The following is a 16,681-nucleotide window of genomic DNA, read 5'->3' as shown; positions in this document are numbered from 1 at the left end:
GGGAGGGATGCTGGGACCCGTGGTGGTGGAGGATGGGCGCTGGTGGAGGGATGGGTACTTGATCATTGTATGACTGGAACCCAAGCACAAAAATTTGTAAGTCTATAACCGTACCTCATGGTGTTTCACTAATTAAAAAAAAACCAGTTTAGCTGATTGGGCATGTACACGTCTAGTATATACATGAGTTCACATCCAGAAATGATGGGGTCACCCCCAATATTTTTCCCACTGTGATTCACAACGCCTTGGTTTTGGGTTTTTTTTTTTCTGGATTTGGTTTTTTAAACTTTTTATTGAATCACCATGAGGTAGACCCTGACAGAGCTGTCCATGGTCGGGTGTCAGACCTACAGTGTCCAGCACCCGTCCCTCCACCAGGGCAGATTCCCCAGCACTAGGGTCCTCAGTCACCTCCCATCAGCCTCCATGGCAGGCGCTTCTCCTCCCACTCCCTCTCCCTCTATCTCTGTCCCTCTCTCTCTCTCCCTCCTTCTCTCTGTCTCTTTTTCCTCTCTTCCTCTGTCTCTCTCTCTCCCTCTCCCCTCTCCCTCTCTCTCCTTCTCCCTCTCCATCTCTGTCCGTCTCTCTCCCTCCTTCTGTCTCCTTTCCCTCTGTCTCTCCCTGTCTCTCCCTCTATCTCTCCCTGTCTCCCTCTATCTCTCCCTCTCTTTCTCCCTCTCGCTCCTTCTCCCTCTCCCTCTATCTGTCTTTCCCTCCCTCTCTGTCTCTTTCCCTCTGTCTCTCCTGTCTCTCTGTCTCTCTCTGTCTCTCTGTCTCTCTGTCTCTCTGTCTCTCTCTCTGTCTCTCTCCTTTTGGGTATTGTCGTTTCCAATATTGATACTAGAAGGTTATCAAGAACATACCTGACCCCTCAGCTCTTGTCCCCGTGACCCTTCCCAGCGACCATTGTCACCCCGGTCCCCTTCTCTCTCTCTGACCCACCCTCCGCCCCACACTCTGTGGTCAGTCTCAGCCCCTGACCAGCGCCCACCCACTCCGGCGCGTCCGTCCCTCCGTGGCCGCCTCAGGCGCCTCAGCCCCCCCCCCCCCGAGAGCCCCCCCCCAGGGGACACGAGCCGCACCCACCTGGGCGAGAAGGGCGAGATGAGGCGGCGGTCGCGCGCCCAGGAGACCACGGGTGGGGGCAGGCTCGTCGCCTCGCACGGCAGCGTCACCTCTGCGCCGGCCAACACCGACAGCTCCGGGGGCGCCGGCGACGCGATCCGGGGCCGCACTGCAGGGACACGCGCGTGACGGGGCCGCCTCAGGGGAGCTGCCTCAGGAGAGGCCCCTCAGGAGAGCCCCCTCAGGGGAGGCCTCTCAGGGGAGGCCCCTTGGGAGAACCCCCTCAGGGGAGGCCCCTTGGGAGAACCCCTTCAGGGGAGTCCTCAGGGGAGCCCCCTCAGAAAAGGCCCCTCAGGAGAGGCCCTCTCAGGAGAGCCCCCTTAGGGGAGGCCCCTCGGGGGAAGCCCCTCAGGGGAGGCCCCTCGGGAGAACCCCCTCAGGAGAACCCCCTCAGGAGAGGCCCCTCAGGAGAACCCCCTCAGGGGAGGCCCCTCGGGAGAACCCCCTCAGGAGAGGCCCCTCGGGAGAACCCCCTCAGGAGAACCCCCTCAGGGGAGCCCCCTCAGGAAAGGCCCGTCAGGAGAGCCCCCTCAGGGGAGGCCCCTCGGGAGAACCCCCTCGGGAAAATCCCCTCAGGGGAGCCCCCTCAGGAAAGGCCCCCTCGTGAGAACCCCCTCAGGGGAGGCCCCTCGGGAGAGCCCCCTCAGGGGAAGCCCCCTCAGGAGAACCCCCTCAGAGGAGTCCCCTGAGGAGCGTCCCCTGAGAGGGGGGCGGGAGGAGCGTCCCCTTCCAGGTCAGACGGGAGAGGGCGACTAGTGAAACTGAGGAGGTTCAGTGGTATAAAAAGTTCCCTTACGGGTCAGAGGAGTCAGGCTAGTGGAGCAAGTTCCCCTTCCGGGTCAGAGGGGGGGAAACTAGTGGAACAGAGTAGGTTCAGTGGTACAGGAAGCTCCCTTCTGGGTCAAAGGGGGGGTTTAGTGGAGCAAGTTCCCCTTCCGGGTCAGAGGGCAAAGATTGCCTAGTGAAGAGTTCCTCTTCGGGTCAGAGGGCAGAGGCAGGCACATAGGTGCAGAGAGTTCCCCTTCCGGGTCAGAGGTCGGGAGGTAACTAGTGGAACAGAGTAGGTTTAGTGGTACAGAAAGTTCCCTTCCGGGTCAGAGGGGGGGCTGGTGGAGCAAGTTCCCCTTCCGGGTCAGAGAGCAAAGATTGCCTAGTAGAGAAGAGTTCCCCTTCCGGGTCAGAGGAGGAGAAAGCTTGACTTGAGTAGAACCAAGTTCCCCTCTGGGCTGCGGGGGGAAAAGGTTGCCTAGGCGAGGGAGTTCCCTTCCGGGTTAGAGGTGAAGGCCGCCCAGCGAAGCACGTTCCCTTCCGGGTCAGCGGGAAAGGTTGACTAGTGGCGCAGAGTAGGTTCAGCGGTCGAGAAAGTTCCCTTCCGGCTCGAAGAGGAGAGGAAATCTCAGCGGGGCCAAAAGTTCCCCTTCCGGGTCAGAGGAGAAAGGTCGACCATGTCAGAGGGGAGAGGTCAGCACAGCTGCGCAGGAAGCGCCCCTTCACGATCGGCAGGGAAAGGGAACGTAGCTAGGGAGAGTTTCACTTCCGGGGGAAAGGTTGGCGGAGCCGAAGAGATTCCCCTTCCGGGTCAGAGGGGAAAGGTTAACTGGGTAGAGCAGAGGGTAGAGACACCCCCCCCCAACGGAGCGAGTTCCCTTCCGGGTTAGAGGGGCGAGGTGGAGCCCCGCACGCGCCCTCGCGCGTTCTCTTCCGTGTCAGGGGTCGGGGGTCGCGGGTCGTGGGTCGCGGCACGCACCGTACACGGTGAGCTGCACCTTGCGCCGCGCCTGGCCGGCCGCGTTGCTGGCCGTGCACGTGTACTCGCCGCCGTCCTCGCCGCGGGGCTCCGCCACGTGCAGGCCGCCGTCTGTGCCCACCAGGAAGTGGCCGTCGCCGGGCACGGACTGCCCCCCCTGAGGACACGGACAGCGCTGGGGACAGAGGTCGCAGCCAGGCTGACCCCACGCAGCCCCCAGCAACCTGGGCCCAGCGGGAGGTTCTGCCCGGGAGCCCCAGGAGGTGAAGGAGGCCACCCCGGGTTGCCCCGATGGACAGACAAATGGACAGATGGACAGGCAGGGGCCCACGGGAGACGGCGCCGCACCCCGCTGGGCCCGAAGCCTCCAGGGCTGAGCCCGCCAAAGCCAGGCCGGACCGAGTCAGCCTGAGTGCCCACCCCGTGCTGCCCCCAGCCTCTCCTTATGCAATCCTGGTTATATTTTTTGGGGGGGGGGAGCTATTGTTTTGCTTTTTGGGTCCCACCCAGCGATGCTCAGGGCTGACTCCCGGCTCTGCACTCAGGGATCATTCCTGGCGGTGCTTGGGGGACCCTAGGGGATGCCGAACCCAGGCTGGCCACATGCAAGGGAACCGCCTTCCCGACTGTGCTCTCGCCCTTGCCCCTGCTTATCTTACAGTTCTAAGGCCCGGGAGTCGGCCCCACCCTGGCGGCCACACCGACCTTGGACCAGGTGATGGATGGTTGGGGGATCCCACTGGCTTTGCAGTGCAGGGTGACCGGGACACCTTCGATGGTGCTCAGGACCTGCTGTCCGTGCTGGATGGTGGGAACCACTGCAAAAGCCAAAGCAAGACTCAGAACCGGCCGTTCAGCCCCACACCTGTGGGCCTGTGATGTCCACACTTCAGTGTCTGCTGAAGGTCAAACCTGCCCTGGTCCATAGTGCACTGGGAAGTGTGCTTGGAAGGATCGTTCCAAACAAAGGAAGCTCCGCAGTGAACCGTCCGGTGACTAGCAGGTGACACCGGAAGCTAATTGTGCCCAATAACTTTGCGACTAAAAATAAGAGGACGCTGAGCCTACTCCAGGTGGAATCCCAGCGACCTAGAGCTTCCATAAGCAAGGCCCAGGTATGCAGGGTCCAGGACCAAATCTCCATGCCGCATGGCGGCACAGGCAATGGGTCGTCCCTCTTCGGCGCCCCGCCCACCCATCTTCCTGGCTCTCACACCCACAGTGTGCCTCTGGGCACCATCTTAGCGCACCAAGAGCCCTCCTCTAGAGACACAGCACCGAGTCCCAGAAGATACCACCAAGCCAAAGATCTCCCCAGGCCCTAGACCGAGCCAGTTTCAATTGGGGCACCCCAGATGGAGCAGGTGCAGTCTCTTCGCCTACTCCATTTGTCATTCAAACAACTAAGAGCTTCCACAAGCAAGGCAGAGGTGTATGGGCTCCAGGAATTAATCACCTGCTCGTCAGCCTGTCACACCCACAACTGAGCCTCTGCGTGCCATCTTAGGGCACCAACAGCCCTGCCCCAGAGACGTGCAATTGAATCCCAAAATGGATTGGTGCCCTACAGAAATAACTCTGGGACCCAACCATCTACAATGATACTCGTGATACCTGGGGCTGAGATCTCCAAGCCTACTCGAATCGGGGCTGAGCATCCTCCACCCAGATCCTCCAAATTCCAGTAGGCGGGGGTCACACCCACCAACTGGCCCCCTGGCACCGTGTAATCCCATCAACGGCCAAGACCCTGAGACTATAAAACCCAGCATGCGGCCACGCGACATCTTATCATCTCATTCCTACTTTGGACAACCTGGCAGGCTACCGAATGTCACCTGCCCACACGGCAGAGTCTGGCAAACTCCCCGTGGCGTCCCCAATATGCCAAATACCAGTAACAGTGATGGGTCTCATTCTCCTAACTCTGAAAGAACCTTGAATATGGCACTTTTTAAAAAAATCTCAGGGCTAAGACGAAGGAGACGTTACTGGGGCCTGCTCGAGGCAATCGACGAATAACAGGATGGTTGTGATTGTGTGTGACTGATACTCAAAATGAGCAAGGTACAATAAATGATCTAGCACCCCCCCCCCCCCGGCAGGCCGACTTGAATGGTGGTGGGAAAATTCAAGCAAAACACAATACCCAAAAGGAGAGAGAGAGAGAGAATTGGGGAAATTGCTTGCCATGGGGGCAGGGTGAGAACTGGGATGGGGGGGCGGATATACTGGGGACACTGGTGGCAGAAAGTGTGCACTGGTGAAGGGATGGGTGTTTGATCATTGTACGGCTGAATCTCGACCATGAAAGCTTCATAACTGTATCTCACGGTGTTTTGTTAAAAAAAAAAAAAAGTAATGTGGAGTTCATGCCCAATTCAATCAGCTTAATCAATGGCTGAATAAATCGCAGCACTCCTACATTTAAATTAAAAATAAAAGGGGGTTGAAGAAAATCAAGATAGAATGAAATCCTAACTGGCGCACCACTCCCACTCTCTCTCATTGCACATTCTCCATCAGGCTGCCCACAGCCACGGAAATGGGCAGTGCAACAATGAACCACAGGGCTGGAGCGATAGCACAGCGGGTAGGGTGTTCGCCTTGCATGCCGGGTTCAATTCCCAGCATCCCATAGGGTCCCCCGAGCACCCCCAGGAGTAATTCCTGAGTGCAGAGCCAGGATTCCTGTGCATCGCTGGGTGTGACCAAACAAACAAAAACAAACTATGAACCACCTAGTCTCTACACCCCAGAACCACTGAACGAGACTTCAACCTTAATTAGAAATGAGGATTTCTTCTCACGAGGATGCTGGCAGCATAGCTTGGAATGAGTGACACAGGGATAACACAAATTTCCCACTATTTCACTATTCCTTGTGAAAAATAACAGACCTCTGGACTTTAGAAAGCCACGAAAGAATCAGCATTGTGAGGGCAAGTGCCAAAAGGAAAGGAAGGATATTTCTCCTCTGCACTGGGCCCATCTCACTGAACCCTCACAAGGACACCAGAAACCACACTCAATGTCCTCAAAGATGACAAAGTTGACACTCACTGGCCCCGTGGAAGTGCTGAACAGCGTGGTGAGTACAATGAAACTGAACAACAGACCAGGCAAGGGCCCCTCCCCCTGGGACTCTAGTGTGACCATGTAAAGTCTCTAGGAACCTCACAGCTCCCTGAAGTATGAGTTCACCAGAAGACACCCACCAGATACTCAGAGTGAAAACAGAAAACCTCTTTGGTGGGCCGAGATGAGGTCTGCCCCACACTTATATTTTCCTTGAGCTGAACTTAATCTTTAGATCATTTCTTCTTAAAGCACTGGCAGCCAGGACCCTGCACTGGGCAAGGATGTCCAGCCGCTCACGCAAGTGAGAAATTCAATTTCCAGAATCATCGTGAACGAGGCAGCGTTCAACCCTGATGTCATTTTGTGGCAACCTGGAACTTAAGCCGTTCCGCAAAACACATATTGAGTCTGACAGCTTCACAGCAAAAAGGCAAAGGCAGGGAACAGCCCTGCGAGCAGATGCACGGATGGGTACAGAGATGGGGTTTGGAGCGGGGGAGCCAGGCCTTATGGAGTGGGGCATCCTTTTCATCTACCTTGTGCTTGCATTCATTTGATGAAGAGCTTGAAATTTTTTTTGAAGATTCCTATGCATGAAGACGGTGTCCTGATAAACACACACGAGTCTGTGGTGCCCCATCCAAGCAGAGGTTGCTTGTTGACATCACAGCAAACAACTCCGGGAACTTGTTTGACCACCTCACTGACTAAATGGGCAGATCGGACAAAGAAGGGTGACAGGCAGTGTACCAACCATTTGGCTTTCCGAGAGGACCAGTTTTGCATTGGATCAAGTCCACCATGACAGACTTGGCTTTCCTGGCTCTGAGCTGACAGACAACTCAGGACATCTCCTGATCATTTTCCACTGTGAAAAGCCACCCGCAAGCCTGAGGTCTGCAGACAGGAAGAGTAAGTTAAGCGCAAGCACACTACAGGATCCAACTGGGAGACCAGATGTCTCTGACAGTCTAGCCAAGGCAAACTCTCCAGGGAAGAAGCTGAGGGACTGGAGTGATAGCACAGTGGTAGGGCGTTTGCCCTGCACGCGGCCAACCCGGATTCAATTCCCAGCATCCCATATGGTCCCCCAAGCACCTCCAGGAGTAATTCCTGAGTGCACGAGCCAGGAGTAATCCCTGTGCAATGCCGGGGGTGACCCAAAACGCAAAACAAAACAAAAAACAAAGAAACTGAGAGTTGGCATCTTTGTGCCAGAGAAGAAAAGGTCTATTCCCCAGGATTCTGCATTTCCCAAACTCTCTTTTGTCTTTGTTTCTGAGAAATCCCCCTATTCTGGGGAAAGAAAGAATAGGGTGGCAGACGTGGTTGAGTTTTGTGCACGCAAGTGAGAATTTGTGACAGAATCATCCTCAACACAATATTCTCGACACAATAGTCTAGAAGTCAAGGGGAAATACTTCAGAGGCATTTCTACCTTCAACTCTTTGTTAATTTTTTTTTTTGTGGGAAGGACCACATCTGGTGGTGCTCAGGGATCACTCCTGGCAGGCTCGGGAGACCATATAGAGTGCCGGGGTCAGAACCAAGGACGACCATATGCAAGGCAAGTACAGCTCTACCTGCTATACGATCGCTTATTTTCCTCTTCGACCCGTTCATACATATCTTCAGGAAAAATCTGGACTGGTCTTCTTATCAAGTAAAACAATCCAACTCAACAGCGTTCAATTCCCTGCATAGTCCAATGCATTACTGACTGAAGCCCCACTATGTCCAATCCGGCATAACACACTTTGTTCTCAGACTATGAACCCACGGATGTGACTTTAATATCTCTTAAGATTCTTGTAACATTCAAGAAATCTCATGTGATGTTGGTGAAGAATCCAACTATCCTGGTGGGAAGGCCACTCTCACTGAAAAAAAATACTGAAAGAAGATGGAAAAGGTTATTTACAGAGAAAACCAGACATTTCAAAACATGGCCTGCATCCATGAGAATTTTCAACAAAGCAAGGAAAATTTGGAAGCTACTGGATTCTCTAATTTATGGCCTGAAAATTGAAAAGAAGTCCTGAATTAAGGACTAAAAATAAATGTTCTGGACTACTTTCTTCTTCCGTAGGATCTCTGTAAAAAGAGCAATTTTCTCTTTAAATACACTTAAAAAGTAAAAACCACGCACAAACTTTTCAAAAGAAACAAACAAAAGCCGTTAAGACAAATATCTGAAACTCCCAAGCTGTCCCTGATTTACTGAGAACTCTGAAGTGTGGTAACTGTTAGTCACGAATGGAAAAAGAAGTGGCTTCTGGGTTTTCTTCTTTGTGACCTTTAAGTCACTGAATGTGCAAAGGAGCCGTGGGGGAGCGCCGGAGGCGGCCTCTGGAGATGTCCAGATGCTTCTAGTGAACACACAAATGGCCCATTCTCTTGGCTTCCCGCACAAGCCAGAAAGGAAAGACGAATCAGACAGGAGGACCCACTCAGCCTGCAGCAGGAAAATGTGTCTTGAATGAAATCGTGCCTTTAGCCACCATGTGGATGGAACTGGGTAGTCTCATGTTAAGCAAGATAAGTCCGAAGGACAAGGACAAATAAATACACGATGAGCTCATCCATCCGTAGTCTAGAGACACAAAGCAAGGGGCGGACCGTACTGGATGGTGGCAATTCCTGGGGCATGGGTGCTGGAGAGAAAAGAGATGGTGCCCAAGCAGACAGGGTCAGAGGTGTGGGGTCTTGGGTACTATAGGGGCATGGGGTGCGGTCACTTTGTACAGCAACATGCCACAAACATGAACACTATTGAAAACTAGTGACCTAAACTAGAATCAAATTATTCTTTTAAAATTCCTAACCCAGGGCCACAGAGATAGTACCGCAAGGGCACTTTCCTTGCATGTAGTTGATCCAAGTTCAATCTTTGGCATCCCAGATGGTCCTCAAGCCCACCAAGAATAATCCTTAAAGACAGATCCAAGAGTAAGCCCTGAACACAGCCAGGCATGCCCCCCCCCCAATAAATACATTAAATAATCACTGTCACAGTCCTCCCGTTGTTCATCGATTTGCTCGAGCGGGCCCAGTAACGTCTCCATCGTGAGACTTGTTACTGTGTTTGGCATATCGAGTACGTCACGGGGAGCTTGCCAGGCTCTGCCGTGCGGGCGAGATACTCTCGGTAGCTTGCTGGGCTCTCTGAGGGGGCGGAGGAATCGAACTCGGGTCGTCCATGTTGGCTGCATGCAAGGCAAATGCCCTACCGCTGTGCTATCACTCCAGCCCGTTAGTATAGTGGTGAGTATCCCCGCCTATCACATAAAATAATACAAATAAAAATTCTTAATCCAACTGAAACAAACGTATCTTTAAACAAATACTCTGAGAACTGAGTTCTCTTATGCATGAAGAGGCCCCAGTCAACACTTTGGGTCCTGAGGGCACCTTGTCGTGGACACAGGGAAATGGTCTGCACAATGTCCAGTAAGTACCAGAGGGTCCATCATATCCCACAAACAAGCCTGGTAAAGAAGGGCAACTCAGAGCAGCAGCCCTTCTCCTGCGCAGAGGGCAGAGCCCCGAAGGGGGAGATCTGAACCCGTGTGGCGCCCCCATCTACACGGAAGGCAAGGCCGAGTCTCTCACCATGCACGTCCACCCTGGTGGTCCGGTTACTGGTGCCCACCACGTTACTGGCCACACAGGTGTAAGTGCCACCGTCCTGGAGGCGGGCTCGCTCTATATGCAGACTCCCATCACTGCGGATGCTGATGTATGGATTCTGGACCAACTGCGAGAAACGAGATCATCGTGAGTTGACATAACGGTGTCCCCACCTGGGTCGCCAAATGACTTGGCGACTATTCTCCCCCAACTAAGAGATTCAATATCCTATAAAGCAATAAGATATTATAACATCCTTAAGCAAAAAATAATAATAATAATAACAGGGCCAGAGAGACAGCACATCAGGGAAGGCACTTGCCTGGCATGCGCCAACCCGGGTACCCCATATGGTCCCCCAGCACTGCCAAGAGTGATCCCTGAACACAGAGCCAAGGATCAGGCCTGAGCATCGCTGGGCGTGGCCCCAGAATCAAAAATAAATCAACAAAAAGGAGCAATCAATATTACTCTGAGAAGTACTGACTGGATACTCTCCTACCAGCCTCCCCACGCCCACAGAGCCGCCTCAGCGTCCCAATGCATTCTGGAGGAGAGACTCTGGAACAGAGATTTCACACGTCTCTGGTTTGTTTGGGTTCAAGACCCACATTTGCCCAGGCTTTCTCTCTCGGGGCATGCTTTGTTCTTTGTCAAGCTCTGTTCTCCCTGGCGAAAACTTCAGTGCATTTGTCCCAGCACCGAGGTACCCGTTCAAGCTGAGAAAGTCACCATGTTAATCCCCACACCTCTCGGTGACTGATGCAAGTAACGGAGGCCGAGGGAGGCCACGGGACAGGTGTCAGGGAAGTGGGGACAGTGCAGCCAGGGGAGAGGGATGTGGGCTCTGGTGCTGGCCTTGAAGGCAGCTTATTTCTGCCAACGCCTGGGGTGGCCCTGTGTTGTCCAGCACTTCGGGGCCCAAGCAAGCCCCCCCTTCTCAAGCTCTCGCATTGAAAAGCAAGCCCAGTGGCCAAAAGTCACCGAGAGGACACCAGGTCCCCAGGGGCCTCCAAGTACTCAAATGGAATGCTGTTTTAAAGACACTTATGCCTGCGACCAGAGTTCCTCAGGCTTTTGTGCAAACTGGAATATTCGTCCCTATTATTCCATACCACTGAATTCACTTCTAACCGGTTACTTCCACAAGGGAGGGACTCTAATGATTCTGGAAAATGCGAGGAAAAGTTTTCTGAGCAGACGGAAATGTATTGGCCAAAGCAAGTTTATAGGGAAAAAGAAATCTTGTAGAACTGTAAAAATTTTTCGTCCCCTTTCATAAAGCAAGAGTTAGACGTGGGGCCCGGAGAAATGGCACCAAGGGCTAGAGTGCATCAACCACGTGTGGGAACCCTGGTTTTCTCCCTGAAAACCACATGGTCCCACAGGCACCACCGGGAGTGACTCCTGAGCAGTGCCAAAAAAAAGTTATATACTGAATCACCATGACAAAAACGAACCATATCTTTAAATAGTTCATGATAAAAGAGTGTTTGGATTTAATAAAGGTGATGGGCAAAATGGAAGACTTTGAAATCCTGAACATTTCATGTTGCCCCGCAAGGAATATAGAAAGATTTGGACGTTATGAAAATAACAGAATGTCTGCTAATGTTTTCTTCATTTCCTGACAAGAGTTTATTCATTGAACTGAGTTGAAAAGAATGAAAATGACGGCACTGGCCACAACTCCGGCTCACTGCCTCCAACATAACAGAACGACAAAAAGCCCAGAACTACTGGAGAGAGACTTCCAAGACTTTTTTTTCATCTATTTATCATGCTGATGTTGGAAGACAACTATTACAGTGACCAGGACACTGCATTTCCCTCCAGAGGAGGCACAGAGAGCGGGGCTGGAGGCTGTCCTCACCGTGGCTGAGTTCTTAGTCCACCGACGCGTGGGGAGAGGGTTCCCGGCAAGCAAGGCACAGGGCAGGGTCAGCTGCTGCCCCTCGACAACACTGGCCTGCGAAGGGCTGATTCCAATCAGAGGCGGAACTGTGTCGGGAGAACAGCAGTATGAGGGGTGAGAGGGGAGCGCGTTTGAAAATATCAGCAGAGCGGAGCTGACTGCCACTGCAGAGGGAGAGGCAAGGAAACGGGTCGTCTGCAAAGGGGAGCAAGTGAAGCCGAGTCTGCCGGAGTTCGGTCCTGCCCACACAAGCCTGTGTGACGTGGACAGAGGGAATGCAGCTCAGGCATCAACAGCAAAGGAGGCCCCTGGGCGCAGTTTTCTGGAAATATTCGTCTGAAGAACGTGAGGCATGAAGGAAGAAAACTTGGAAGAGAAGCAGTAAAAAGAGATGGGACCGAGCAGCTCAGACAGACACAGACGTGGGGTGCCGAGATGGCAAGAAGGTCATCTGTAAGGCAGCTGGGATAGAGAAGGGACCGCCAAGTAAAGGATGCTTGGAGGGTCCACTCGGGATGGGAGATGCGTGCTGAAAGTAGACTACAGAGCAAACATGATGGCCACTTAATACCTGTGTTGCAAACTATAACACCCAAAAGGAGAGAGAAAGAGGGAGGGAGAGAGGAGGGGAGAGAGAGACAGAGAGCGAGAGAGAGGGAGGGAGGGAGGGAGGGAGGGAGGGAGGGAGAGAGTAAAAGGAAATGTGTCTGCCACAGAGGCAGGGGGAGGGGGGAATGGGGGGTCGGGTGGGAGGGATACTGGAAACATTGGTGGTGGAGAATGGGCACTGGTGGAGGGATGGGTACTCGGATCACTGTATGACTGAAACATAAGCATGAAAGTTTGTAAGTCTGTAACTGTACCTCACTTTAAAAATTCATTAAAAATAATTCATTAAAAAAATAATAATAAAAGAAGGTCATTTGTAGAAACCAGCCCCCAGTGAGTGGAAGCCAAAGCAAGATCCCCTAGAGAGCTGACCTGACAAGGCCATCTGGGAAGGGCGGGAAGGAAACTCTCTGTGGAGGAGATCAGGAGGGATCTCTGAATGGCAGGCTGAAGAGCTGCCATCGTTGAAACAAGGCGGTACTGCCGCCCAACCAGAGCGCCCAGGAAAGGCTCGGAAAATGAAGTCGGCACGTGAGCAAATGAGCACGTGGGTGGGTGGCAGGAGACTCGTCGATGGAAGATACTGAGGCAAATGTTTTCCCACTGGGTCACCATCTCGGATTCTTCCTTGATGACAGAAACCCCAACATGCGGCTTGGATTAAAATGATCAGTGTGGAAAAGGCGATCAAGAAAGAATGGCAGGGTCTGGAGAGACAGCACAAGGGGCTGTGGTGTTTGCCTTGCAGGTGGCCGACCCAGATTTGGTCCCCGGCACCCCATATGATTCCCTGAGCTCCAGCAGGAGTGACCCCTGAATGCAGAGTGAGGAGTAACCCTTGAGAACCACTGGGTGTGGTCCAGTGGTAACCTCCCTAAACCCCCCCCCCCAAAAAACACAAAAAATTGCAGGGGTTGGAGCTATAGTACAGTGGGGAGGGTGTTTGCCTTCGACTTGGTCAACCTGAGTTCGATCCCTGGCATCCCATAGGGTCCTCTGAGCACTGCCAGGAGTGAGTCCTGAGTGCAGAGCCGGGAGTAACCCCTGAGCATTGTCGGGTGTTACTCCAAACAACAACAGAAACAAAAAATAGAGTGGAAAATTGTCTAACTCAAGTGTGTATGTTCTTACTTAGGGCATAGGATCTCCCTCTCTAAGCCCCTTTGATTTTTTTTCTGTGTCAGGTTAGCAGATATTCACCGTTTTTTTCTTACCATGGGAGGAGCCAAAGATGGTGCCCTAGAATCACGATTTCCGAGATGATAGTCAGTGTCTCTCTGCTTAACGGATCTTACCTAGCCCGGTCACTGTGACCGTTGCCTGGGCCTGGATCTTTCCAAACTGGTTCTCAGCTTCGCAAACGTATGTTCCTTTATCACTTGCCCATAAGTCTAGAAGAAAGAGGAGGGTAATTCATTCCACGGCATTGGTGAAGGCTTTCCCTGCAGGCCAAGCCCAGACCAACCTCAGTGGACACAACAACACATGCACCCCTGACAGGAAAGGCCCCACTGCCCCCAGTGGAACTGCAGGGAGACCTCCCATGACAGGACAGGCCCTCACTGACCTCAGTGGAACTGCAGTGAGACCCGTGACAGAAGAGTTCCCCAATGCCCACGGTGGAACTACAGTGAGACCTCCCATGACAGGATAGGCCCCCGCTGCCCTCGGTGGAAATGCAGTGAGACCGCTGAGGAGTTTCCAGGAATGATGCGTGTGGCTGGAGCGATAGCACAGCGGTAGGCGTTTGCCTTGCACACAGTCAGCCTGGCCGAGCCAGGTTCGATTCCTCTGCCCCTCTCAGAGAGCCCTGCAAGCTACCGAGAGGATCTCGCCCGCACGGCAGAGCCTGGCAAGCTCCCCATGACGTATTCGATATGCCAAACACAGTAACAACAAGTCTCACAATGGAGATGTTACTGGGCCCGCTCGAGCAAATCGATGAACAACGGGAGGACAGATGTGTGGTAGCACCGAGCGGAGGAAGAGGTGGGTTTGCAGAGAATGTCTCCATCAACAGGCAGACGAGAGCCTGAAGGAACCATCGCGGCGAATTTGTTGACAGTCCTGCAATCCTGAACAGTTACTGAAAATGGCCAGAGGGACCGTACAGTGGGGAGGCCACTGGCCTTGCATGCGGTGAACCTGGGTTCGAACCGCGGCACCCCATAGGGTCCCCTGAGCCCCGCCAGGAGTGATTCCTGAGCACTGCTGGGTGTGGCCCCCAAACAAAACCAAGAAATGGCCAAGAGCTGGAATTCACCTAAGAGCTCATCGACAAATGATTGGATAGAGATGCAACTTTATACACAGTGGCTGGCACTCGGCCATGGAGCTGCGGCCTGCCATCGGTGACCGTCCCAGCTCACCAAGGCTTACTGGGGCGGGTCAGAATCAGACAAAGGTGAACTGGAGCAACAGGACAGTGGGGGAGGATGTTTGCTTTGCGTGCACCCAACCTGGGCTCCATCCCTAGCACCACATAGGGTCCCCCAAGCACCCACCAGGAGTAATTCCTGAGTGCAGACAGCTGAGCCCTTTGGGCGAGCGACACCTGCGGGCCCTGCTTGGCCCTCTGAGCTTCCTTCCACCTCTTCGGGGGTGACTTTCCATATCTCTGTGTCCCCGGCCCCCGGAGTTGCTCTAACTCCCTCTCCTCTACCGGGAGAAGGAGGAGCTTTTCTTACTAAGCCTCTTGGCACCTTTTCCTGTCATCTACCTGGGAACACTGTTTCCCCCCTGTCCCGCCCTGGGGCCTTGCCAGCTGACACATCAGCCAAGGAGGCTCTAACAGGCACTTCCCTGGAGGGGCCATTTCACTCAGGGACTTATAAACTGCGGTGCGACCTCGAGGAGGGCACTTCGGTATGTCTGACTGGACCGCTTAATTTACATTTGGAAGCTAACTCAGTAATGCATTTCCAATGTTGTTAACAAACAGAGGCACCATTTTATCCCAGGCTTTCTGCAAAATCCTCCAAAATGCAGTTCCCTTGTTCGGGGGAGGCAAACAGGATGTCAGGATGGCATCCACGCTGCCTCCGAGCCACTATCTGGGTCCTGCCAAGCTGCAAGAGCTTTAAAAAGTCACATCTGGGAGCCAAGGGGCTAGTTTAAAGGGCTAGCGGGCACAGGCCCCCAAACACTGTGACATGCGGCCCGAGTGATACCCACATCACTGGCTCCCAACACCGAACCATCAACCTCCACAGCTGGATGAAGTGACACCAGGATGGGCTCCCAGACCCCCAAAATCTAGGGGAGCCATCCCCAACAAACAAAGATGTTTTATTCATTAATCAATTTATTTTTGGCTTTTGGGGGCCACACCCAGCGATTATCAGGGGTTACTCCTGGTGGTGCTCAGAGGATCCTATGGGATTCTGGGGATCGAATCTGGGTTGACTGCATGCAAGGCAAATGCTCTATCTGCTGTCCTATCACTCCAGCGCACATTTGAGCATTTTATTCCTCTGAAAGCACCATTCAAATCCCATCACACACTTTGAAAACGTGCTTACAGATGTCTGTATGCATGATGGTTGGTAGGTAACTTAATGGATAACAGGACATTTGATCTTCCTAACGTTTGTTCCCGAGAACATCTTCAGTCGAGGAGTTTTCGAAGGGTCTGAGGTCTGATGCATGCACTCATCATGTGTGGTGGGTTAGCTAACGTAATCAGAACATCTAACTTAACTAATTTGGAATAAGCTTGTCTCAAGAGTCCCAAGTGCACTACTTTTGGGAATTTATCCCAGGGATGCAAAAAAGCACAGCAGAAATGACTGTGCACTTGTATAAACATTGCAGCACTGTTCACAATAGCCAGAATCTGGAAACAACCCAAGTGCCCAAGAACAGAAGCCTGGTTAAAGAGACTTTGGTCCATTTACACAATGGAATAGTATGCAGCTGTTAGGAGAGATGGAGTCATGAAATTTGCATATAAGTGGATAGATATGGAGAGTATCATGCTGAGTGAAATGAGTCAGAAAGAGAGGGACAGGTACAGAAGGATGGCACTCATTTGTGGAATATAAAATGTCAGAATATGAGACTGACACCCAAGGACAGTAGACACAAGGGCCAGGAAGATTGTCCCATGATTGGAAGCCGCCTCATGAGCTGGGTGAGAAGGCAGCTGCGATGGAGAAGGGGTCACTGAGTCAGTAATGGTTGGAGGGATCACTAGGGACGGGAGACGTGTGCTGAGAGTAGATCAAGGACCCAACGTGACGGCCTCTCAGTATCTGCATTGCAAACCATGATGCCCCAAAGTAGAGAGAGAGTCTGGGGGAGATTGTCTGCCATGGAGGCAGGGGGAGGGTAGGATGGGGGGATACTGGGGACATTGGTGGTGGGGAATGTGCACTGGTGGAGGGGTAGGGGTTCCATCATTGTGTGACTGAAACTCAAGCATGAAAGCTTGTAACTGTAGCTCACGGTGATTCAGTTGGAAAAAAAAGTCTTGATTGCAATGAGGAATGGGACAGTCCAGTGTGGTCCCATTCCTTCGTAAGCCTTGACAGCGGATGGACAACCGACACTTGAATAACGGGATACCCTTT

General features: G+C 52.9%; 1 protein-coding gene across 1 annotated transcript in view; it reads right to left on the bottom strand.

Moving 5' to 3' along the window:
- The window catches only part of HMCN1 (hemicentin 1), a 355,305-nt gene that overhangs the window by 167,096 nt on the left and 171,528 nt on the right, over positions 1-16,681 (bottom strand). Inside the window, exons 17-22 of the mRNA XM_056106608.1 lie at positions 13,406-13,501; positions 11,460-11,587; positions 9,569-9,713; positions 3,581-3,693; positions 2,876-3,032; positions 1,090-1,237 (exon numbers count right to left, since the gene is read on the bottom strand). Coding sequence (XP_055962583.1) covers positions 1,090-1,237; positions 2,876-3,032; positions 3,581-3,693; positions 9,569-9,713; positions 11,460-11,587; positions 13,406-13,501 — 787 coding nt within the window. The remainder of the gene's footprint in view (positions 1-1,089; positions 1,238-2,875; positions 3,033-3,580; positions 3,694-9,568; positions 9,714-11,459; positions 11,588-13,405; positions 13,502-16,681) is intronic.

This window comes from Sorex fumeus, unplaced genomic scaffold, assembly GCF_029834395.1.
Source record: "Sorex fumeus unplaced genomic scaffold, SorFum_2.1 ptg000135l, whole genome shotgun sequence".
NCBI lineage: Eukaryota > Metazoa > Chordata > Mammalia > Eulipotyphla > Soricidae > Sorex > Sorex fumeus.
This window is presented reverse-complemented; position numbering and strand designations above follow the sequence as displayed.